At 40.2% G+C, this 24,349-nt stretch overlaps 1 protein-coding gene and 1 long non-coding RNA gene across 2 annotated transcripts in view; both read right to left on the bottom strand.

The window, feature by feature from the left end:
- The window catches only part of LOC103506838 (THO complex subunit 2), a gene marked incomplete at its 5' end in the record, with an annotated part of 40,446 nt that overhangs the window by 11,741 nt on the left and 4,356 nt on the right, over nt 1-24,349 (bottom strand). Inside the window, 18 exon segments of the mRNA XM_026821815.1 lie at nt 177-434; nt 1,374-1,565; nt 2,336-2,399; nt 3,026-3,303; nt 3,809-4,066; nt 4,476-4,667; nt 5,287-5,403; nt 6,947-7,150; nt 7,285-7,362; nt 8,085-8,273; nt 12,091-12,230; nt 13,236-13,516; nt 14,027-14,255; nt 14,611-14,902; nt 15,248-15,413; nt 15,759-15,931; nt 16,240-16,380; nt 16,585-16,838. Of these exon segments, the coding sequence (XP_026677616.1) occupies nt 177-434; nt 1,374-1,565; nt 2,336-2,399; nt 3,026-3,303; nt 3,809-4,066; nt 4,476-4,667; nt 5,287-5,403; nt 6,947-7,150; nt 7,285-7,362; nt 8,085-8,273; nt 12,091-12,230; nt 13,236-13,516; nt 14,027-14,255; nt 14,611-14,902; nt 15,248-15,413; nt 15,759-15,931; nt 16,240-16,380; nt 16,585-16,838 (3,506 nt within the window).
- LOC113466429 lies at nt 17,942-18,481 on the bottom strand. The gene is made up of 2 exons (XR_003390818.1): nt 18,397-18,481; nt 17,942-18,254 (listed from the first exon to the last, which is right to left on the bottom strand). It is a non-coding gene; the product is annotated as an uncharacterized LOC113466429 (long non-coding RNA).

The raw sequence follows: 24,349 nt of genomic DNA on the forward strand, positions 1-24,349 counted from the left end.
TTCCTTGAAAAAGTCCACGGAGATGGACGAAACTCGAGTTGGATAAGATCAAAACCGGAACGTGTATCCATTGTATCATATAAAGGTAATAAGTTTTGTAGTTACCTATTTCATAACTTTGAAATATTTTCTGCTTATTCCCACTTGAAAAAATCCGTAACCAGAGCGGGCCTTACCTTGGTTATCTTGTAGTGCCACTTATGACACGCGTGTCGGAAGTTCTCATAGCCCACATTCTGATTGGCATCCGAGCACTGGTTAGACACGCGGCATTTGGTGACAAAGCCAGGATGGTCGGCGCACTCCGCTTCATAGACCGCGGGGGAGGAGTGCCAATGCATGATGGTATCGAGAAGTGCTGCTAGAAACCGGCCGTAGCGATGAGCCTCGTTCTCCGTGCACAGGGTTACCACGTAGGTGATGTCACAGAATAGCTGAAACCGGAGAAGAATCTGTATGAGCTTAACTCAACGTTTAGGGCTGTTTGCCCCTATACCTAAGCTTCATAGTGAGCTTTTTGTGTACGGAGTTAGGCTGAGAAGAGAGGGAGACAGAGGGTGAGTTTTTTTTCCAATCGCAAAAAGCCTTAAAAGCCCATCCAGTATGCATGGTTTTCGTTTCCAAGTAGTCTGTCGATTACATCAGAGCTACTTTGGTTCCTTTCTTTTTAAAGAACACGCCTGGAATAAATAATAAGAAAATTCAGGGATTTTGAAAGTAAGTACCTCGCCCTTCTTAGATTGTATTTAAGTAAGGAGACTTTCTCAGTGATGGTTTGTATTAATAATAATCAAGTGAGTTCCCTCTAATGTCACTAATAGCATTACTTACCCTATCATAACACAGAAGGGACGAAAAGTTGGCCGTCTTGAGTTTGTGCAGCAGATGTACAAACTTGGCACAGAACACTGCATCCACTGAGGTAAATATACATTTGTATGAGCTTAACTCAACGTTTAGGGCTGTTTGCCCCAATACCCAAGCTTCATAGTGAGCTTTTTGTATACGAAGTTAAGCTGAGAACAGAGGGATTGTAGATTCGCATTAGCTTAACCCAACGTTTAGGGCTGTTTCCCCCATACTTAAACTTTTTGTATACGGAGTTAGGCTGAGAAGAGAGGGAGACAGAGGGTGAGTTTTTTTTTCCAATCGCAAAAAGCCTTAAAAGCCCATCCAGTATGCATGGTTTTTGTTTCCAACTAGTCTGTAGATTACATCAGAGCTACTTTGGTTCCTTTCTTTTTAAAGAACACGCCTGGAATAAATACCTCGCCCTTCTTAGATTGTATTTAAGTAATGAGATTTTCTCAGTGATGGTTTGTATTAATAATAATAAGTGAGTTCCCTCTAATGTCACTAATGGCATTACTTACCCTATCATAACATAGAAGGGACGAAAAGTTGGCCGTCTTGAGTTTGTGCAGCAGATGTACAAACTTGGCACAGAACACTGCATCCACTGAGGTAAATATACATCGCGGGAATATACACAACTGGAGGAACTGATTAATGGTCTCGTTTTTGGCTCCTTTGGGCGAGCGAGAGACGAACCAGATGTCCTTTTCCTGAGGGAAAAAGGAATTTATTAATTATGTTTTCCTTTGGGCGAGCGAGAGACGAACCAGATGTCCTTTTCCTGAGGGAAAAAGGAATTTATTAATTATGTTTTTTTTTTTTCAAGTCTTAATGGGAGAGATTGTCCCCAGAATAATAAAAGGAGAAAAAGGAAGGAAGAAATAATTTTAATTGTAAAAAAACAAGTCTTAATGGGAGAGATTGTCCCCAGAATAATAAAAGGAGAAAAAGGAAGGAAGAAATAATTTTAATTGTAAAAAAAAACTCATTTACTTACTTAAATGTTAGTAACAAAAGGCGAGTCGTTTCCAACTTAAGACACCTTGATAAATTTTATGGCCTGACTTGGACTCGAACCACCAACCTTCAGATAAGAAGTCTACCGCGCTGGCTTCTACACTACTGAAATTGTTTCAAGGTAATTTTACCTTAGGAAGGGTGTTTCTTGCGTAAGAAAGACCAATAAAATGTCAAATAGACTCTTATGTGGAACGAGACCAATAACCACTAGAAATAATTCGTTACGGGTCAATACCCACTAGAAATAATACCCGTAACGAATTATTTCTAGTGGTTATTGGTCTCTTTGATCAATATCATATGATTTTTATAAACAGGGCTAGGCTAGGAAAAAAATCAATTTTCTAGCTCAGGCCTCGACTTGCGTACGTTACTACCTCAATATTAAACTGTACAAATACTGTCGCTAGCCCTGGCTTTCTAAAAACTTTGTCAGCACGGGATTCGAACTCTCACTTACCTGATTGAGACGCGCCATGACTCGCTCTACATGTTCTTGCTGCGTGTGATTTTTATAAACAGGGCTAGGCTAGGAAAAAAATCAATTTTCTAGCTCAGGCCTAGACTTGCGTACGTTACTACCTCAATATTAAACTGTACAAATACTGTCGCTAGCCCTGGCTTTCTAAAAACTTTGTCAGCACGGGATTCCCTGAAAACAAGGCCATGTTACCATTACTTATGTATATTTTGATGGGTGACACGGAGAAGGCTATGGAATTTAAAAACATATAGGTACCCTGAAAAGGAGCTAATCTTCTTCTTTCTTATTCTCCTGTGGTTTCATCGTTCCGAAACAGAAGAGAGGAAGACATATAGGTACCCTGAAAAGGAGCTAATCTTCTTCTTTCTTATTCTCCTGTGGTTTCATCGTTCCGAAACAGAAGAGAGGAAGACAAGATAGGAGAAAGCCAGCCGTTCTGTACAGGATAAAGTTCACCCCGGATAAGCTTAATTCCACACACAAAAAGCCCACTTCGAGGCTTAGGTGTAGGGACAACTCCCCCAAAGGATGGGTTAAGCTTATATGAATCTACGAACCACCCCGGGGATGGAATTGAACCCGTGACCTGGCGCTTACAAGGCAGGCTCACACTCACCTTTAAGCAAACTGCCGATTACAAGGCTGGCGCGTTATCCTTTAAGCTACCTAAGCTGGCTTACACTCACCTTATCACTGGTATCATGGAAATCACTCTCCTTCATCAGGCTAGGTGTTTTTGCTATCAGGAAGCGACAGTAGCTGGTCGCGATCGTAAATAGATCTTGTCGCTTGGACTTCTCCTCGTCGCGAACCTTGTTGACGGTTTTCTCGATAAAGTTGGACAACTTGGACAGGACGGGAAAGTGGGGCAGAATCTTCATGAGGACGATGAACGCGTTGCGAATCTGAACGTAGTCCTTCGACTCGAGACACAGGACAATGGACTGAAAAGATACGAGTTCAAATAAAATTAAAATAACTTTTAAAGAGCAAGCACAAGTCCTCGCGATGGTTGAGACAATTAAACAAGTCTAGAGACCATCACCCCGGTGCATGGCTGATACAAAGATACGAGTATATCTTTTCTTTATTCTGCCCACCCTATTCGGCGAAAGTTAAACAACAACAAGAATGACAATAAAGTGTTACAGACTGGCTAAATACTAAAATCACGAGCTGTGAAAGACAAGAGAAGTCTTTACAAGAGCGATTATGTCCCTGCCTCGGTGGCGTAGTGGTCAAAACACTCGCTCTTGGTAAAAAGGAGGGCGTGGGTTCAATGCAAAATGAAAAATCTCTTAATAACACACCCAAGTGCCTATTCACCTCAGTTGAAATAACTTACCCCTCGAAGAAGGGGTAAGTTTCCTTCCTTATTCCCAGAATCCCAGATGAAATATTTTCTGCTTATTCCCACTTGAAAAAATCCGTAACCAGAGCGGGCCTTACCTTGGTTATCTTGTAGTGCCACTTATGACACGCGTGTCGGAAGTTCTCATAGCCCACATTCTGATTGGCATCCGAGCACTGGTTAGACACGCGGCATTTGGTGACAAAGCCAGGATGGTCGGCGCACTCCGCTTCATAGACCGCGGGGGAGGAGTGCCAATGCATGATGGTATCGAGAAGTGCTGCTAGAAACCGGCCGTAGCGATGAGCCTCGTTCTCCGTGCACAGGGTTACCACGTAGGTGATGTCACAGAATAGCTGAAACCGGAGAAGAAAGAGATCGTAAATTTGTATGAGCTTAACTCAACGTTTAGGGCTGTTTGCCCCTATACCTAAGCTTCATAGTGAGCTTTTTGTGTACGGAGTTAGGCTGAGAAGAGAGGGAGACAGAGGGTGAGTTTTTTTTCCAATCGCAAAAAGCCTTAAAAGCCCATCCAGTATGCATGGTTTTCGTTTCCAAGTAGTCTGTCGATTACATCAGAGCTACTTTGGTTCCTTTCTTTTTAAAGAACACGCCTGGAATAAATAATAAGAAAATTCAGGGATTTTGAAAGTAAGTACCTCGCCCTTCTTAGATTGTATTTAAGTAAGGAGACTTTCTCAGTGATGGTTTGTATTAATAATAATCAAGTGAGTTCCCTCTAATGTCACTAATAGCATTACTTACCCTATCATAACACAGAAGGGACGAAAAGTTGGCCGTCTTGAGTTTGTGCAGCAGATGTACAAACTTGGCACAGAACACTGCATCCACTGAGGTAAATATACATCGGGGGAATATACACAACTGGAGGAACTGATTGATGGTCTCGTTTTTGGCTCCTTTGGGCGAGCGAGAGACGAACCAGATGTCCTTTTCCTGAGGGAAAAGGGAAGGAATTTATTAATTTTCAAGTCTTAATGGGATAGTTTGTCCCCAGGTAATAATGAAAGGAGAAAAAGGAAGGAAGAAATAATTTTAATTGTAAAAAAAAACTCATTTACTTAAATGTTAGTAACAAAAGGCGAGTCGTTTCCCACTTAAGACACCTTGATAAATTTTATGGCCTGATTTGGACTCGAACCACCAACCTTCAGATAAGAAGTCTACCGCGCTGGCTTCTACACTACTGAAATTGTTTCAAGGTAATTTTACCTTAGGAAGGGTGTTTCTTGCGTAAGAAAGACCAATGAAATGTCAAATAGACTCTTATGTGGAACGAGACCAATAACCACTAGAAATAGTTCGTTACGGGTCAATAGCCACTAGAAATAATACCCGTAACGAATTATTTCTAGTGGTTATTGGTCTCTTTGATCAATATCATGTGATTTTTATAAACAGGGCTAGGCTTGGAAAAAAATCAATTTTCTAGCTCAGGCCTAGACTTGCGTACGTTACTACCTCAATATTAAACTGTACAAATACTGCCGCTAGCCCTGTTCAATTCCAAGCTTTCTAAAAACTTTGTCAGCACGGGATTCGAACTCTCACTTACCTGATTGAGACGCGCCATGACTCGCTCTACATGTTCTTGCTGCTTCTTTTTCTCATCTGTGAGTTTCTCCATTAGAGAATTGAACTTGTCTGATTCCTTCTTGATCTTAGCTACAGGCTGTCGACGAAATAAACAAAGTAATATGAGCGTTTTCTTAGCTTTGAGCAATGTTAGGCGACGTTGGTACTCGTATCTGGATAGGTAGGTCACTATCAGGATAATCGCGTGTTGCTGTGTGAGTAGGCGGGTAGCTTGTAACCAAATGAAAGTTTACTGATAGACAGAACACGAAACACATAATGGTATGGAATGCCATAAGCATCATGAGCGTTTTCTTAGCTTTGAGCAATGTTACGCGACGTTGCTGGGTTTTCCAGACCCCACTCAAGCTAGCTGGTTGAGGTTAATGTGAGTAGGCGGGTAGCTTGTAACCAAATGAAAGTTTACTGATAGACAGAACACGAAACACATAATGGTATGGAATGCCATAAGCATTTAAAAATAATAATAATAAAATGTTTCACACCAGTTTTTATTTTGTTGCATGCACATCCCGTAGCATCCCTCTCATCACATGGGCCATAAGATACACAATACTTCCCATATAGGTGCTGGGTAAACATGAGACCATCCAGAAAGTGATCCTTCAAAATATTTGTAATCGAGAAACGTGTTTTTTTTTGTCAATGGTAGGGATCGAACCCGGGACCTTCAGCATGGCAAGTTCTCACAAGGGGAAAAAATGACAAAAAGATGATGACGTCAATGGTAGGGATCGAACCCGGGACCTTCAGCATGGCAAGTTCTCACAAGGGGAAAAAATGACAAAAAGATGATGACTCACTTTCTATACACGGGTTCAATAAGTCTGGACACGAGGTTACACAGGGCTACACCTATAGGTGGCTGATCCACTAAACAGAACCCAGGTAGCTTCTCCTTCATCTTGACAAACGTATCCCAATCTCCCACTTGCAGCAGCGCCTCGGCCAGGCCAAACTTCTGATTCATTTCATACTGAAACAACAAGACGAGTTATTCATAACTGGAAATAACATACAGTTAGGTTATTCAAGCATAAAAGCAAGCATGATAAGCTTTGAAGGTAGTACGCCTGTCTTATAAACTTCATCCTAAACAGATAAGGCTGTTTTTTTTTCCTGGAATGCCATAAGCATTAACCCCGCATTTGATCAAACATTACTCTAAATTTACACCGGAACATTTACATTTACACCGGATAGGTTCTAAAGACACCCCCATCTGCCCACTATGTAATCTGCAAGCAATTATGAAGGCAGAACATTTATTAATATGTCCTGGCCTTTCAAACAACGACAACTTGGTAACAAAGTATTGGGATGCACGAGGGAAAATGACCTAATAGTCAACTCCGAGCATTTGAAAACAACAACAAATCTTAATTTTTTGTACCATTTGTATACATATTTACTGTGTAAAGTTTGGTCAAATTTTGTAAATAAAGGTGGTTCATAAACTCACCAACTCCTTCGAATCAATCGTATTCAGCGACTGGACCTTGAGCTTGTTCACTTCCCGCGTGTACGCTTCCACTCTTAATTTTTTGTACCATTTGTATATATATTTATTGTGTAAAGCTTGGTCAAATTTTGTAAATAAAGATGGTTCATAAACTCACCAACTCCTTCGAATCAATCGTATTCAGCGACTGGACCTTGAGCTTGTTCACTTCCCGCGTGTACGCTTCCACCGGAACAAACAAATCATACGTTGTCAGGGACCAAAACGTGACGAGGAATTCGGGGGCTATATCTTCCCACACTTTGGGCGGATGGAGGGGAATGACAGACTTGATCACCGGCCCCATCACCTCTTTCACGGCCTCCACATATTTAAATCATATGTTGTCAGGGACCAAAACGTGACGAGGAATTCGGGCGCTATATCTTCCCACACTTTGGGCGGATGGAGGGGAATGACAGACTTGATCACCGGCCCCATCACCTCTTTCACGGCCTCCACATATTTCTGTTGCTTGACGGCCGGCGACTTTTTCGAATTCGGGTCCGCCTTTCGGAGGGCGTCGAATTTAATCTGAAGGAAGAAAAATGACGGATTTTAATTGCTGTTGAAGCGGCTTCAGCTGTAGCCGAATGGTAACGACAGAATAATGAAAGGACATCTCTCTTTTTTTTTCTGCCATAAAGCCATACACACCGTGTTAAATTGGTGGTAGGTTTTTGCTGAAATAGGTCTTTCTCAAAAAAGAAGAAGAGGAGGAGGAGGGAGCTATTATTAGTACAAAATTTTGTACTTCGTAGAAACTTAACCCATGCTTTAGGGCTGTTTGCTCCTACACCTAAGCATCTAAGTGGGCTTTTTGTGTAGGAACATTTGTACTTAGTTTATTTTACAATAAATAAATTAAAAAATAAATAAATAAAAAAATAAAAACATTGACTTACGCTGATAGCATGATTGAACATGGGTCGTGTAATGAAGAACGCCACATCAATATTGATATGATACTCCTCCAGTAGGGTTTGGATAGGGGGTAGTCTTGACGTATACTTCGATAGTCTAAATAAAGCACTAATGTCTAATTTAAATTCACTCTAAATTAGACATTAGTCTAATTTAAAGTGAATAGGGGTCGAGTGGATTGGAACACATCACATGCCTTCAGGCACACTCCATTTGTCAAGGGTTTAGGCATTGCCTTGCCCTTGGGATCAATTTAATTTGAAGAAACTCATTTACTGATGAAAATTTGTAATGAAACAATAAGTTGAAAAAAATAAAATAAAATAACTTACGCTGATAGCATGATTGAACATGGGTCGTGTAATGAAGAACGCCACATCAATATTGATATGATACTCCTCCAGTAGGGTTTGGATAGGAGGTAGTCTTGACGTGTACTCATCCACGGACATGGTAGACCCCAGGAACGTTCCATATTGGACGAGCGTGTCCTGAAATATGCAGTAGATATTTAAAATGAGGATATTTAATATGCATTTGGGTAAAAAAAATATGCATCTGGGTAACAATTGTAGGAGGAATTTTTGTGTTAAGCATACTTAAATGTTTTGTCCCAAATATTGTTCCCCGATTATTACACCAAAATAAATTTATTTCTTGCTTAGTTGAGATTCGAACCCGCGGATTGGTGCTTACTACCATCAAATGTTCACAAATACTGGCTTCTTAAAGTAGAAACATACTACTATTACGTCACGTCACGTGAACTCATGGGGAGTCAGAAAGATGTAGTTCAAAATTTTCCCATAATATTGTAGGTAATTTCGTTCAGGACAGCTACACTACTAACACGTCACGTGAGCTCACGGGACGTGATAGTGTGTTTCTACTTTTACTTACCCGATACTTTGCCATTCACACTTGAAGTTGCTGATGCTGCACCATTGGAATTTTCAACCCCATTGACAGGTGCTCCGGCGGATTTCTTGGATTCAGAGTGTGTAGAATTTGTAGAGGCATTAGTTCAAAATTTTCCCATAGAAAGATGTCAAAATTTTCCCATAATATTGTAGGTAATTTCGTTCAGGACAGCTACACTACTAACACGGGACGTGATAGTGTGTTTCTACTTTTACTTACCCGATACTTTGCCATTCACACTTGAAGTTGCTGAGGCTGCACCATTGGAATTTTCAACCCCATTGACAGGTGCTCCGGCGGATTTCTTGGATTCAGAGTGTGTAGAATTTGTAGAGGCAGTGGTAGCATTGGATGATGCAGCCTTGCTTGCTGGCTTCTTCACCTGAAAACATTTAATTAGCGTTTAATACCCTTCTTTTATTATATCCAGTACAAGCAGGTTGGCCGTGCTTAGCCCCAGAAAATTGATCATAACTCGAGATCGGTAGTCTTTAATCAGCGTTTAATACCCTTCTTTTATTATATCCAGTACAAGCAGGTTGGCCGTGCTTAGCCCCAGAAAATTGATCATAACTCGAGATCGGTTTAGATTTCGTCAAAATATTCTCTCATTGCATATTTAGGACATATAAGGCCAGCCATTCACTCTGACAGGCGGACCTGATAGTGAGTGGCTGTCCTTAGTAATAGGTATTCTTGCCCAATTTCAGCTTTCTAGGTGTTGGGGTTCTAGAGATACCGCGATCAGAGTGTGAATGGATCTCGTTTTTAAATAAATAGTAGTTGTTACAAATATCGAAATTTTTGACCATTAGGGCATTTTCTCCCTATTTAGATGGTAAAACCAATTTCAGCTTTCTAGGTGTTGGGGTTCTAGAGATACCGCGATCAGAGTGTGAGTGGATCTCGTTTTTAAATAAATAGTAGTTGTTACAAATATCGAAATTTTTGACCATTAGGGCATTTTCTCCCTATTTAGATGGTAAAAATGAAGCTGTGGAATTGCTTGTGAAAATGGCGCTACTGATTGCTACCTAAGGCTGAGTGCACTCCTTACCGTTTGGATTATAGCTAGGGGACGTAGGGGTGTATGTAGGGGTGTATGTGGGGGACTTATCATATGAGCGGGAACGAATTCTGAGATCATGATGTTCATCCTTGATAATAATGGTGCGAGATTCCTCCTGCAATACCAAATAATATCGAAACAAAATATTAGAATAATGGAAAATAAGCTCCTTTCAATGCGCTCAACATTTTTGTTGAATTTCATCCAAATTCGAATCATAGTTAAAGCTAATAAAAAGCATACAAACAAAACAACTTACTGTTGATTTAAAAGACTGAGGCCAGCCACTCACTATCAGGTAGACCTGACAGGCGGACCTGATCAGGGGTACCTGTCAGGTCTACCTGATAGTGAGTGCCGGGCCTTAGGCGAATGACCGAATATAAAAGTGTTAAAGCGTCTCATAGAAGAAAAAGAAAGTCAGACGTTACTTCGTTCAGTTAATTACTGGCTCACTTGCGTTGTCTTACCTTTCTCAATTCCTTATCCTTCTTCTCTCTATGTTCCTTATGTCTCTTCTCAGGAGGTGCCAAACTATCCTGCGACTGAGATTTCAGCTTCTTTTTCAGCTCTTTCGGCGTGGACCTGAGAGAAAAACCAGAGAGATAAATCAAAAATCAATTACATTTGCGGAATACCTAATTGAAAATTTTTGAACTCCCGAGCCGCCAATGGCGGCCGATTTTTGGTGGAAGATTTTCCATCTCAAAATACTACCCATGTAGTAAGGGTTCACTTAAAGTGTCCGAAAATTGAACTTTTTTGTGAAAATTTTACCTAGGGTGATACCCACTCGGTCACGGGGTTGCTTCTTTGTTTTAAAAAGTAAAATCGTCTTACACTCCAGAGCTCGTGTCCTTCTCCTTCTTCATACTAGGACCAACAGACTCTGCCTTCACTTCGACTGTCGTTCTAAGAACTCTACGCTCTGTAGGTTTCTCTTTACTCTCACTAGGAGCGCTGCTTCCTGTATTTGTACTACTGACTGAGGGTTCTTCTTTCACTGAAATAAAGCGAGATTCATGTTGGAATTAAATAGAATAATACAAGAGACAAATTTCGTCGTTCCTTTTTAGCTAAATTCCCGTTAGGGATGAGCTATTCATTTTTTGCTTAGTTGAGATTCGAACCCGCGGATTGGTGCTTACTACGATCAAATGTTCACAAATACTGGCTTCTTAAAGTAGAAACATACTACTATTACGTCACGTCACGTGAACTCATGGGGAGAACATGTAGTCATTTCTTGCTTAGTTGAGATTCGAACCCGCGGATTGGTGCTTACTACCATCAAATGTTCACAAATAATGGCTTCTTAAAGTAGAAACATACTACTATTACGTCACGTGAACTCATAAGGAGTAAGAAACATGTAGTTCAAAATTTTCCCATAATATTGTAGGTAATTTCGTTCAGGACAGCTACACTACTATCACGTCACGTGAGCTCACGGGACGTGATAGTGTGTTTCTACTTTTACTTACCCGATACTTTGCCATTCACACTTGAAGTTGTTGAGGCAAAATAAATTTTATGCCGTGACTTGGATTCCATCAACCTCCAGATCCACAGTACAACGCGTTAACCACTGCACCACTGAGGTTGTGCTTACTAAAATATCAAAATTTTATAATCAGAAGAAGCAAGTCTAGTTAGCTTGGTTGGTAGCGCGTCTACCTACTAAGCGCTAGGTCGCGGATTCGATTCCCACCCGGGGCGGATTTTATCCGAACGGCTGGCTTTCTCATATCATGTCTTCCTTCTCCCTTCGATTTCGGGACGATAAGACCTTAGCAGTTACAGTTTCCTATACCCAACCTCTAAAAAAAAAAAAAAAAAATCTGAAAACATGGCCATGATACCATTACTTATGTATTTTGATGGATGACACGGAGAAGGCTATGGAATTTAAAAACATATAGGTACCCTGAAAAGGAGCTAATCTTCTTCTTTCTTATTCTCTTGTGGTTTTATCGTTCGGAAACAGAAGAGAGGAAGACAAGATAGGAGAAAGCCAGCCGTTCTGTACAGGATAAAGTTCACCCCGGGTAAGCTTAATTCCATACACAAAAAGCCAACTCCGAGGCTTAGGTGTAGAGACAACTCCCCCAAAGGATGGGTTCAACTTATACGAATCTACGAACCACCCCGGGGATGGAATCGAACCCGTGACCTGGCGCTTACAAGGCAGGCTCACACTCACCTTTAAGCAAACTAGCGATTACAAGGCTGGCGCGTTATCCTTTAAGCTAACTAAGTTGGCTCACACTCACCTTATCACTGGTATCATGGAAATCACTCTCCTTCATCAGGCTAGGTGTTTTTGCTATCAGGAAGCGACAGTAGCGCTTGAGATGAGACTGGCGCGAGGTCTCCTGGTAGATAACACAGTTCTTCTGTTGAGCGATGAGTAAGCACAAAGCCACGGCCAGATTATCCGAGCACAACGCTTCCTTCAGTTTCGCCGAGGACCGTTTGGTGTTGCGCACTGAAATGGGAAATTTCGCGAAATTAATAATGAATAAAAATAAATCAAATAATAATGAATTAATGATACCTACACTTTCTGATTTATTGATACAAATAATGAGACTCGAATTATTAAGGTTTGTCCACACATAGTCGATTGACATCGACTGAACCGTCCACACTGCGTCAACAACATGGAGTCACCTCGTCGATCGTCGACCACTATTTTTGGACACACTTTCAGATACTTTCCTATCCTATACATTCGATTCCCACCACGGGCGAACTTTATCCTAAAGGGAAGGTATACTAACTTATTCTTCGTGGAATTTTATCCTCATTTATTTGAGAATTTGACCACAAAATAATGGAGCTCTAAGGGTTAGGTGGTAAAGAACGCCTCCGGCGTTAACCTCGCCTAGTGGTTACCTTCCACTCAAGAGTCTATTATTATTATTATTATTATGTTCTCCGCTCCACTATTCAGAGGTCCTGAGCCAAGCCCTCTGGCCTGGATGGCACTTCTTGGTATCCTCTTAATGGAATAATATATGGACTCAGTCATCACCGACGGGAGCGTATGCCGTGACGTCAAACTTCACGATTTACCGGCATTTTTTTAATCGATTTATCTCGGTATCTAGAAGTCATAGAAGAAAAAGAAAAATTCAGTTCTTCCTTATTTTTCCTGCTCTATGGCTTGGAAACATCACCCAAGTAAGCGCAACTGATTTATTGCACATAAATTGGATGGTAGCACGTCTCCCTTGTAAGCGCTAGACCGCGGGTTCGGTTCCGGCCGAGGGCGAGCTTCCCGGAACGTCTAGCTATCTTCTATTCCGTCCTCTCTTTGATGAAGGGACTATAACTACTAGATTTGGAGTGACTTTCTCCTTTGCATCAGACAGACTAGAGTTTGTAGTAAGTAAATAAAACTTACCTGCATCAGCGCACGATGCACACTTGATGAATACAATGCCCTCAGTAGAGGCCCGGTCCACACCGATGTGCAGAATGAAAGTACCTGAAGTAAACGAGGCGGCTTCGTTTCGCAGCAATTCCCCGCCAGACATGGCTTCGAGCTGGTCGTCCGTAATGTCATCTGCTACTTCAATGCCCGACATCTTCTGTACAATCTCCTTGAGCAAACACAAGTCCAGACTCTTATGCTGCTTGAGCTGGTTGCCTATGTATTGGAGAGTACCAGTCAGGTCTAGAGAGACGTGGTACTTCTTGAAGATGTTACCGCAGAACGAGGCCAAATTGGTGAGCCAAACGGACAGAGATGTGCCGTCATGTTTAAATCTGCAATGAGAAAGGCAATTTTATTTTAAAACTTCAGTTTGTTAAAGGTTTACCTTGTCCTTCGGATAAAATTTAATAAACCCTTTTGCCAGCCTAGTTAGCTTGGTTGGTAGCGCGGCTGCCTTGCAGGCGCTAGGCCCGCCCGGGATGGATTTTATCCTGATGGGATAATGTTCGTTCTCGGAACGGCTGGCTTTGTCCTATCCAGTTTTCCTTCTTTCTGCGATTTCGGGACGATAAGACCTTAGCAGTACAGTTCCCTCTGTCAAACCTCTTATAAAAATAGCAAGTAGGTACCTAACAGAAAATAAAAAAAAGTTTAGTTTGTCAAACTTAAAGGTTTACCCTGTCCTTGGATTATTGTTATTATATTTACTAAAGTTGGTAGGTACCTAACAGAAAATAAAAAAAAGTTTAGTTTGTCAAACTTAAAGGTTTACCCTGTCCTTGGATTATTGTTATTATATTTACTTAGTTCCAAGCAATAAAACTCCCAATCAGAACACGTACCTGTCTTTATCAGCATGCGTCAGCGTCTCTATAATACAATAAGTCAGCATGTCGTATGCCAGGGGTGTCAAATATTTCAGCGAGTCCACAACGGGAATAATCAGATTGTCGTACATTTGAACTTGGATCAGCATATAGTCGAAAAGGAAGCCGGGACAATAGTACGATAGCTTTCCAATATGGCGGCCTGCTGACTTGACATTGTCCTTGCTGACTCGCTTCATGATGGCTGAGGAATACAGAGAGAAAGAGAGAAGTGTATTATAGATTTAGATCAGCATAGAATCGAAAGAAAGCTTAAATTTAAAGTACCATAGTTTTCCAATTGTCGTTCTCAAGTACAACGAGATATAGCCGAAATGTGATGACAAAATAGAAAAAATATCCCTTTATCAGCCATACACCAGGGTGATGGTCTCTAGCCATGTTTGATTGGCTCGTCCTGAACCGCAGTCATCGTGAGGACTTGTGCTTGTGCTTGTGCTTGTTTTTTTTTTTTTTTTTTTTTTTTTTTTTTTTTTTTTTTTTAGGGAGAGAAACCTTTTTAAAGCGGATTCACTTGACGATGGCAATCACAGACTCACCTTTGATTTTTTTCTGCGCTTCGCCGCGCTTCCGAATCAGCTGCGCGTGACCTTGGAACGTCTCGTTCTTCCACCGGGCGTACAGAAAGTAGCGCGTCTGATACGGATACAGTTTGATCACACTCCACACCTCTTCCGCCAGACAGCAATTGGCCACGGAATGCGATAGGGAGGGCAGAATGACGAGGTCCATAACGGAGAGGGCGTCGTAGTAGAGCGAGGGCGAGGTGGGGGGAGGCTTCGTGGGGTCTGTGCCGCACTGGGTGAGAGCAGCACGGAGCAGACGAATGATCTGGGGGAAAGAGATTTATGGTGAGAGGTAGTTTGAGACAAACGATAAAAATACCTAAAAGTATTTTAATTTTTATGATAAAGTTGAAAATTATTGTAGAAAATAATGGTAAAAAATTGAATTGAACTAATAGCAAAGTATAATAAACTGTAAGTTAAAAAAAAGAGTAGATAGATAGGTACTTATTGTAGATTTATGTAGTGTTAAAGTGCCCCAAAGAAGGGGGAAATTATTTCTGTTCTTTGTATCTACGTCCAAAATATGTAATTGGTATGTAAGATTGTAAATAGGTACATGGGTAGTAAAAAAACCTTATATAATCCCGAGGGATTTTAATTTACTTACCTTATGAACAAGCACTATATCATGATGCAGGGCCGGACCTAGTGTATACAACATCGGGAGAACACAGTGCTGTAGATCTTCCAGCTCGTGACATAGGGGCGGTGTCAGGGGACATTGGAAGGGGGGCACCACGGTGCCCTTCACTTTCGGGCCCAGGCCTGAGTTTCTGTGGGGGGGGGGGGGGGGGGGTTCAACAAATAAAACATATTGAGAACAGAACGGTGAAATGTACAAAATTTAAATTAAAAATAATAATAATAAAATGTTTCACACCAGTTTTTATTTTGTTGCATGCACATCCCGTAGCATCCCTCTCATCACATGGGCCATAAGATACACAATACTTCCCATATAGGTGCTGGGTAAACATGAGACCATCCAGAAAGTGATCCTTCAAAATATTTGTAATCGAGAAACGTGTTTTTTTTGTCAATGGTAGGGATCGAACCCGGGACCTTCAGCATGGCAAGTTCTCACAAGGGGAAAAAATGACAAAAAGATGATGACTCACTTTCTATACACGGGTTCAATAAGTCTGGACACGAGGTTACACAGGGCTACACCTATAGGTGGCTGATCCACTAAACAGAACCCAGGTAGCTTCTCCTTCATCTTGACAAACGTATCCCAATCTCCCACTTGCAGCAGCGCCTCGGCCAGGCCAAACTTCTGATTCATTTCATACTGAAACAACAAGACGAGTTATTCATAACTGGAAATAACATACAGTTAGGTTATTCAAGCATAAAAGCAAGCATGATAAGCTTTGAAGGTAGTACGCCTGTCTTATAAACTTCATCCTAAACAGATAAGGCTGTTTTTTTTTCTCCTTAGGCGAGCCACTCACTATCAGGTAGATCTGACGAGAGATATCAGATAGATTGTGTTCTCATCAGGTATCAGGTAGATCTGACAGGTGGACCTGACCAGGTGTACCTGTCAGATCTAAATGATAGTGAGTGGCTGGCCTAACAAAGTTCAACTTTACTTACACGAATCTGTTCATCTTTCTTGCTATCTTCCTTGTCCTCTTTCTCTTTGGTCGACACAATGTTCAGCTTTCTCACATATTCCTTGGCGTTGCTCAACTCTTTCTCGAAATCCTTGTTGATTACTTTGTCATCAGGTATGAGCTGAAAGGTAGGTCGATCAATTAAAATCAGGTCAAACGAAAATGGATATTTTTTAACATTATTATTATTATTATTATTTTATTATTTTTTTCCAAATAGTAAGTTGTAATACCGTCTAAGACTCTAAGAGATAAGAAAATAATCCACATAAAAACCTACTCTAGTACAACCTTATTAAAAAGAAAATTTTAAGCTTACACATACCCAAATATAGACATCATCCAGATGTATAATACCATGTTGCAACATAGTAGCTGTCAGTATGAACAAAGAACGTCGTGTAGGTTCTGTGCTGTTGTGATAAGAGGTGAACTTAAAGCCCAGCACCTCACAGAGGATCTTCGGATCTGGCATGTATGCTTTGATGAGAGGTATGTAGAAGGCGTAGTGGTCTGTGTGTTGCTCAAACAGTTCTAGGATCACGTCCAGAGCGCGGTTTGGGTCCAGATTGAAACACCCTGAGGGGAAGAGAAATTAAAAATTGAATTGCGGTTGTTTCATTGCTAAAAAATAAAAACGGTGGCAAATCACTTTTTTTTTTCAAGTTACTCCCTGGTAATTCAATAAACTCTTCACTTTGAAAGATGAGTGACACTTGGGGACCACAAGGATTAATAAAATTAATAAAAAAAAAAAATCCACATTGGAAATTATCTTTTCAAAACCAGACAAGATTATGAGAGTTGACCAAATACATACCAACGGTCTCGCTGGAGGACGTAAAACTGAGACAAAACCAGCCCTGTCAAGCCACAGACAATAACACTGGCTCTTTTGAGGGTACCTGAGCCTATTATTTATTAAGTTTCCATTTACTATTTTTTCAACATAACTCTCAGAACATGCAATTTTTTTTACTTTTTATAAATGGTATACCTACCCATCCGTATGAGCAGAGCTTGTGTAACATATGGGGAAGCTTGTAGCTTTTTTATCATTGGCAATTATGTTCGCGGATTCGCGTCCCGAATCGACATTTTGGATATTTGGCAAGCCTATACCTACCTACCATTTGGCAGATTAGGTATATAGGGTGTTCAGACACGTAGGTACCTAGGTAAAAGTACCTAGATGTCTCTTGGTAATAATTTCACAATTTTCAGGTGGTACCTAATGGTGGGAAATTAGGAATTAGGGAAATTTGATAGGTAATGCCAGGCAAAGTTCCATTTCGCTATTCCCACCGTTAGGTACCTACTGCCATGGAAATTGTGGAAGGAAAATACGGCTACCTACCGCAGTTACACCTTCTGTTTTTTGATTTTTATCATTTATATTTTGCCTTCACAAATCGAAAATAAGTAAGTCTGCAATGTGCCGTGCACGAAAGAAATTCCAAACAGTGGCGAGCATACCAAAGGGGATATTGAGCTACGACACTGACAAGTGTAAACAAATGTGACCTTGGCTTGAGAAAAAAAGAAATAAAGAATTAAAATAAGTAACATTATTATCAACTGAATTTTGTGATAAGGATGAAGGATAGAGGATAGTTGTGATAACAGGTAGATAATACTGATATCAAGTGTGTCATGCATTGCTCTGACTAATCCGCCGGTTATTTTTCTCGATTGCCACAAAAACTGAACACGTAGTAAAATCCAAGTTCTAGTGTGTTCCAGTCAAGAACTGTGGATATTTTTCAGCTTTCTTTTCCCATACCTACTGTTGAAATTTCTCCAAAAGAGGTGTTACATAATTTTCTCAATCTTAAAATTATCTACTTGCTATTCTCAGTGCTTTGTGTTTCTCAGACAATGTGATCATTAATTTAGATCTACCCAACAGTACCTAACGACCTAGGTATATTTCAGCATGGAGTAATCATTTGGCCCATATTGTGTGTTTGTACTTGACTTAAAAAGTATTTGTACCTTTCTGAAATGCATTTTCTGAGGAGACTTTTGCATGGTTACAAGATTATCCAACAGTACCTAACGACCTAGGTATATTTCAGCATGGAGTAATCATTGACCCATATTGTGTGTTTGTACTTGACTTAAAAAGTATTTGTACCTTTCTGAAATGCATTTTCTGAGGAGACTTTTGCATGGTTACAAGAATTTACTGTCACATCGACCCTATACAGTGCAAGCTATACAGACAGGTAATTGAACTTTCAACTGTTTACTTGAATGCCTTTTGCTACTTTCCTAGGATCACATCGACCCTATACAGTGCAAGCTATACAGACAGGTAATTGAACTTTCAACTGTTTACTTGAATGCCTTTTGCTACTTTCCTAGGATAACAAACAGCTACTAAATTGCAGTTATAAAATACTCGGTTATTTCTGGGTTCACCTCGACTTAAAAAGTATTTGTACCTTTCTGAAATGCATTTTCTGAGGAGACTTTTGCATGGTTACAAGAATTTACTGTCACACCGACCCTATACAGTGCAAGCTATACAGACAGGTAATTGAACTTTAAACTGTTTAGGTACTTGAATGCCTTTTGCTACTTTCCTAGGATAACAAACAGCTACTAAATTGCAGTTATAAAATACTCGGTTATTTCTGGGTTCACCTGTGAGGCCAACAAGAATTCTCATTGGCCTTTCTGGTAAGCACACTACTTAAGTAGGTAGGTAGGTATGTGCTTACCAGAAAATACAAGAAGAAACCTCCCAACCAGTTAAAATTCCAATCTTGGCTGTCCAGGCCGGATTTTATCCTGAACGGATAATGTTCGTTCTCGGAATGGCTGGCTTTCTCCTATCCTGTCTTTCTTCTCTCTTCGATTTCGGGACTATAATACCTTAGCAGTTACAGTTCCCTCTATCAAACCTCTTAAAAAATAACAAAATTAGAAAATATCTACCTACCTACCTACCAAATTTCATTGTCAAAAACTTACCCAGATCTTCCTTGGGGGTCCTGAGGAACCAACAGTCAGACGACACTGTAAGTCCATGCAGCATTTATAAGACCTTAACAGTTACAGTTCCCTCTATCAAACCTCTTAAAAAATAACAAAATTAGAAAATATCTACCTACCTACCAAAATTTCATTGTCAAAAACTTACCCAGATCTTCCTTGGGGGTCCTGAGGAACCAACAGTCAGACGACACTGTAAGTCCATGCAGCATTAATACAGGGTAACCCCCGGGGTTTGGTATTCTAAACACGGTCAATATGTAGCCATCTTCAGTTAGAATTTTGTGCTCCTCACTAGGATAGTTCCAGAACCTGATCATGTCATCCTGCGGGAGAGAAAAACAGATTTCTAATTGCACAGTTTGATACCAATCTTGATGTTCTCTGATTACGTCACTGTCCTATTTATTTATTTATTTATTTACGGGGCTAACCCTTTATACAAAAGTTACAATAGAAAAAATACACTAAAACTAAACAAACACAAACAACAATCAAATACAGTAGAAAAAAAAATATAAAATGAAATATAAAAGGAAAGTAATGTTTTGTTTGACAGAGGTTTCATTCACTGTCTACCTGCTGAGGTCTGTATGTCGGCCACTTACGCTCAGACCATCTGACAGAATCCTTGGTCTGTCAGACCGCGGTCTGAGATGGTCTCACCGTGAGTATTCGGTATCAGTAACGGGAGGGTTTACCCTCCTTTCGGAAACCAGCTACTCGCCTACTCACATTGATCTCACCCGGCCTGAGTGGGGCTGGGAAAAGCCAAAAGCACGCGATTGCCCAGATGGTCACCCGTCCGGATATTAAACGTGCGTAACGTTGCTGAACTTCAGTGATTCAAGGTTAGCTTGGGGCATTTAACGTCCATCACTGCTGGCTCTATGTTTTAAAATCGCCGTTATTGGCATTCCTCACCATTCTATTAAGAGGTGAGTGAAAGCTGTAATTAGTGTGACATGAGCTCACGTAGAATGTGTTACCTTTCCTTAATCTGCGATGACAGTCAAGGGATACAAGACTTAACAATTCATTGCAATCTACATTGCCAGACATTAATTTTTGTAAGAATCTAGTTTTGTTTGACAGAGGTTTCATTCACTGTCTACCTGCTGAGGTCTGTATGTCGGCCACTTACGCTCAGACCGTCTGACAGAGTCCACCGAGGCTTAGGTGTAAAGGCAAACAGCCTTAAAGGATGGGTTGAGCTTCTAAGAATCCAAATTCTGTTCCCGAGTTGTTAAGATCATTGAACCTCAATCAGGAGTTTGAGGGTTCTGGATTGGAAATTTGCTGACTAAACTTTTTCATTCCGGAAGAGGCATGGATTTAAGATTCGCATAAGCCCAACTTTCAAAGCTGTTTACCGTTAGACCTAAGCCTCAGAGTGGCCTTTTTGTATAGTTTCTAGGTATTTTATAGATTTGTAGCTTTTGGATGACGGATGCTGCTACTTAGTAAGATGATATTACTTATGTTCTTACATTGTAGGAAGATTCAAGAGGTAGGTGTGTACATAGGTAAGGTAGGTAGGTACCTTCATTATATTAAGTTTTACTTCTCGGTCTAACTGGTTGAGATAGGTAGGTACCTGGGTAGGTAGATACCTACTCTGAGTGGGTCCTTGTCCTTGATACCTACTTGCATGCACGCAAGCTGAAAATCATCAGTGTCGAATTTTTGAGAACTTCCGGAAGTAGGTAAGTAGGTACCCAATTACCTACTTTATGCACTAAATTCAGTAAAATGATTTTTAGTGGAACCTTGCTCATCATTTTTAGAGAGTAACCTCTGTAGGTATTAGGTACCTAAAAAATTATCCACTAACCTCCCGGAAGCTCGAGCTTGATGACCGAAGGTAGGTACCTACCTAGGCTTGCCAAACGTCCCGAATTGGCCGGGACAGTCCCGAATTTCAGGGGGTGTCCCGGCGTCCCGTTCAGTTTTTTCATTTTTACGTTGGACTCTGGGTAAGACTAAGAATTTTTAGTGGTAGAATTTGATCTATTTTTATTAATATTAATTTGTTCTGACTACAAGTGTGATAATATGTTCTTGACACTTATTTTTTCTATTTTCGTGTTCTGTGCAATGACAGTACATACCATGATTTATAGAATATAAAAATAAATAATTTATAAGTTTATAGTTTACATTTGGATCGTGTATTCATTTTATTGCTACTAGTGAATACATTATTATGCAAAAGAAAATACAAGAGGGCAGGCTGAGATGGTTTGGGCATATGGAGAGAAGAAATGGAGAATTACATGGATAGGTAAGAGGGTGGAGGGACTGGCAAAGTGATAGAAGAAGAGTGATGCAGTATATGTAGCTATGTGTGAACTTATAGCTTTTGGCTTTACATAATGATTGATTTTATTTAAAACTGACTGTCCTGAAAACTGAGATCGAATTAGTGTAGAATGTAGATTATAGAATAAAGAATACAAGCTTGTACTTATGGATAATGATTATGAAATCTTAATAGTCATGTATTTTAATATGGTAATAAATATGTATAAAAAAACCCCTTAATTACAATTTGCTAAAATAAAAAATAATAAATTATAAAAAAGCTAACAGCTGACTTTGAGTCCTACCAAAAACAATCATAATTAATAATTAGGTATGTGGTTTGTGTTCAAAATACAGTGCAGTACTTAACCCAAATTTCTCACCCAAAAATAAATGCCAAAACTTTCGAAGAGAAAGTAGAACTTGTAAGATAATTGGAACCATAACCTACAGAATATACCTACTTAGGTTCCCTATCCAGAAAAATAATAGAAAGTGAATAATAATACAGAGGGTTTGAGTTATCCACAAAACCTCTCTTTCGAATATTTCCGTTTTAAAGGAATTTCCCATTTGTCTAGCCCAGGATCAATCACTAGTATACATATACACCTTCTGTTACGCCAAAATCCCCATCTCATATGAGAAGACTTTGAAGCACAAATGCTCAACTGTACCCAAGTCGAGGTTGATGCTGCCATAGAAAGAGCAATGGCTTGCTTCCAATCACAGACACTGCCAAACCCTACTGCAAACCAAAACTGCACATCTGCACCTTCTACTTCTAATGCTGAACCCGACCCGCCCACACTAAATTATCAACAAGCCCAAGTAAACCCTCCAGCTTGATCTGATCTAGTAAGTGACTCCACCACAGACGAGTTCACTACTATCAATCCCAACGCCAAATCGCTTACCTAGACGCTTCCAGTGGAGTCCGATACTAAACCACTACCTCTCCCCCACCCAACACCTAGGGGGCTTCAAGAAAGGTAAAGGAGGCAATCAAGCCCCCAGGTACGGGCTAGTCCATTCTTCGCAGAAATAATGCAAATGTTTGCCAGTATACATATCACCATATGCCCATGAACTTTAAGTTCCAAACCTTCCCAGAGTCCGATACTAAACCACTACCTCTCCCCCAACCAACACCTAGGGGGCTTCAAGAAAGGTAAAGGAGGCAATCAAGCCTCCAGGTACAGGCTAGTCCATTCTTCGCAGAAATAATGCAAATGTTTGCCAGTATACATATCACCATATGCCCATGAACTTTAAGTTCCAAACCTTCCCTCTACTTTAAGATGACCACAAGTAAAAGTATGTGCTTTGCCAGTAAGGAATGTATTCTCTCAGAGGATTACACACTAGTTTTAACAGCCGATACTTGCTCAGACTCAACAAGAGTCTTTCCAGCCTCAACCGAGTGTGTCTTTCATAGAATGGAGATTTCAGCAGATACACGAGGAGCATAATAGCTCTTCTTGATGACTCCTCTTGATCTTTCTTGTGTAGGAAATGTCTTTCTTGATACAGCACTGTTTTACATGTCAAGTCAATGGAGAGAGACATTAGGAATGGTTGCCATGTATCAAACCCATACTTATACACACAGCCAAGATGTAGGAGAGGTTTCAGTATGTACAAGAGTTCAGAGTAGAAGATCTTCTTTCTGGTATCTTCTGTCATGGGAGTCACTTTTTGGAGAGGCTTCCAATCACGCTGTGAAATGCTTGGGCCTGAAAAACACAAAGATGAGAGTTATATTAAAAAAAAAAAAAAAAAAAAAAAAAAAAAAAATAAGTGCACCCTATAGACGAATTAATGGCGATGGAAGAAATCCATGTTATCAAGTTATAAGATAGGTAGAACATAAAGTCGCGAACAACCTCGAGAGCTTACGATTGGACCAACCGACTTGAACACAAAAGGGATAGCTGTTTGAAGAACAGGACAAATTGCTAGCTTAGTATATGTTAAGTGTGTGGAACGATACACTGGTTGTATTGCGTAGTAGGTTACTGTTTGTGTCTTAAGGTTTGAGACCGGAGTGACACAATTCTTAGTGTCACTCGCGGACAAGTAGTGACTCTGAAAGGATGACAAGTTTAAGCATACGCCTCGAGTACCTCTTCACCCAACCGGTTAGAGAACAGTTAGGTTTAATAGTTCCTTCCAAACTTTCTTATAAGTAACACTCTTTGTTTTAATTACAAACTGAATTTATGGTACTCTTACGAAATTTTCTGCGTTAACATTTTTGTTTAACCATTTTATAATGTTTGACTCTCTTATAAAGTCTGACAAAGAATAGAACTTTTACTATATAGTCCGTACCCAGTATCCATCAATCAAACGTAGGTTTTGGTATGTTTACCTTTACTCACACCATTTACTCCATTCATCTGGATACATGTTATCGACGGTACATTTATAAATGAATATAAAACACGAAACAGACTAAGACCGTCCTGACATCGTTCCTATAGTAAGAATGAAACGTCGTTTCTTTTTGATAACTATCTCGGTTAAGTTTAAAGTGGAGATCTAGCTCTCCTGGACTTATTCACAGGATGTGAACACGAGTCTTACCACAAGGGTAGCAGAAGGAGAACATTATTACAAACACAACGGTAGACCCTCCCATCAGTCTAGTAACTTTTATCATTCAAGGGATCTATAGAGAGACAAATAAAGTATCAAATAGAAAAGACAAATAAAGTATTTACATTACAACGTATACAAGGATAACAACTATGAACAAAAAAACTTTTACACAATGTGATTAA

Source organism: Diaphorina citri, unplaced genomic scaffold (genome assembly GCF_000475195.1).
Source record: "Diaphorina citri unplaced genomic scaffold, Diaci psyllid genome assembly version 1.1 scaffold265, whole genome shotgun sequence".
Classification (NCBI taxonomy): domain Eukaryota; kingdom Metazoa; phylum Arthropoda; class Insecta; order Hemiptera; family Psyllidae; genus Diaphorina; species Diaphorina citri.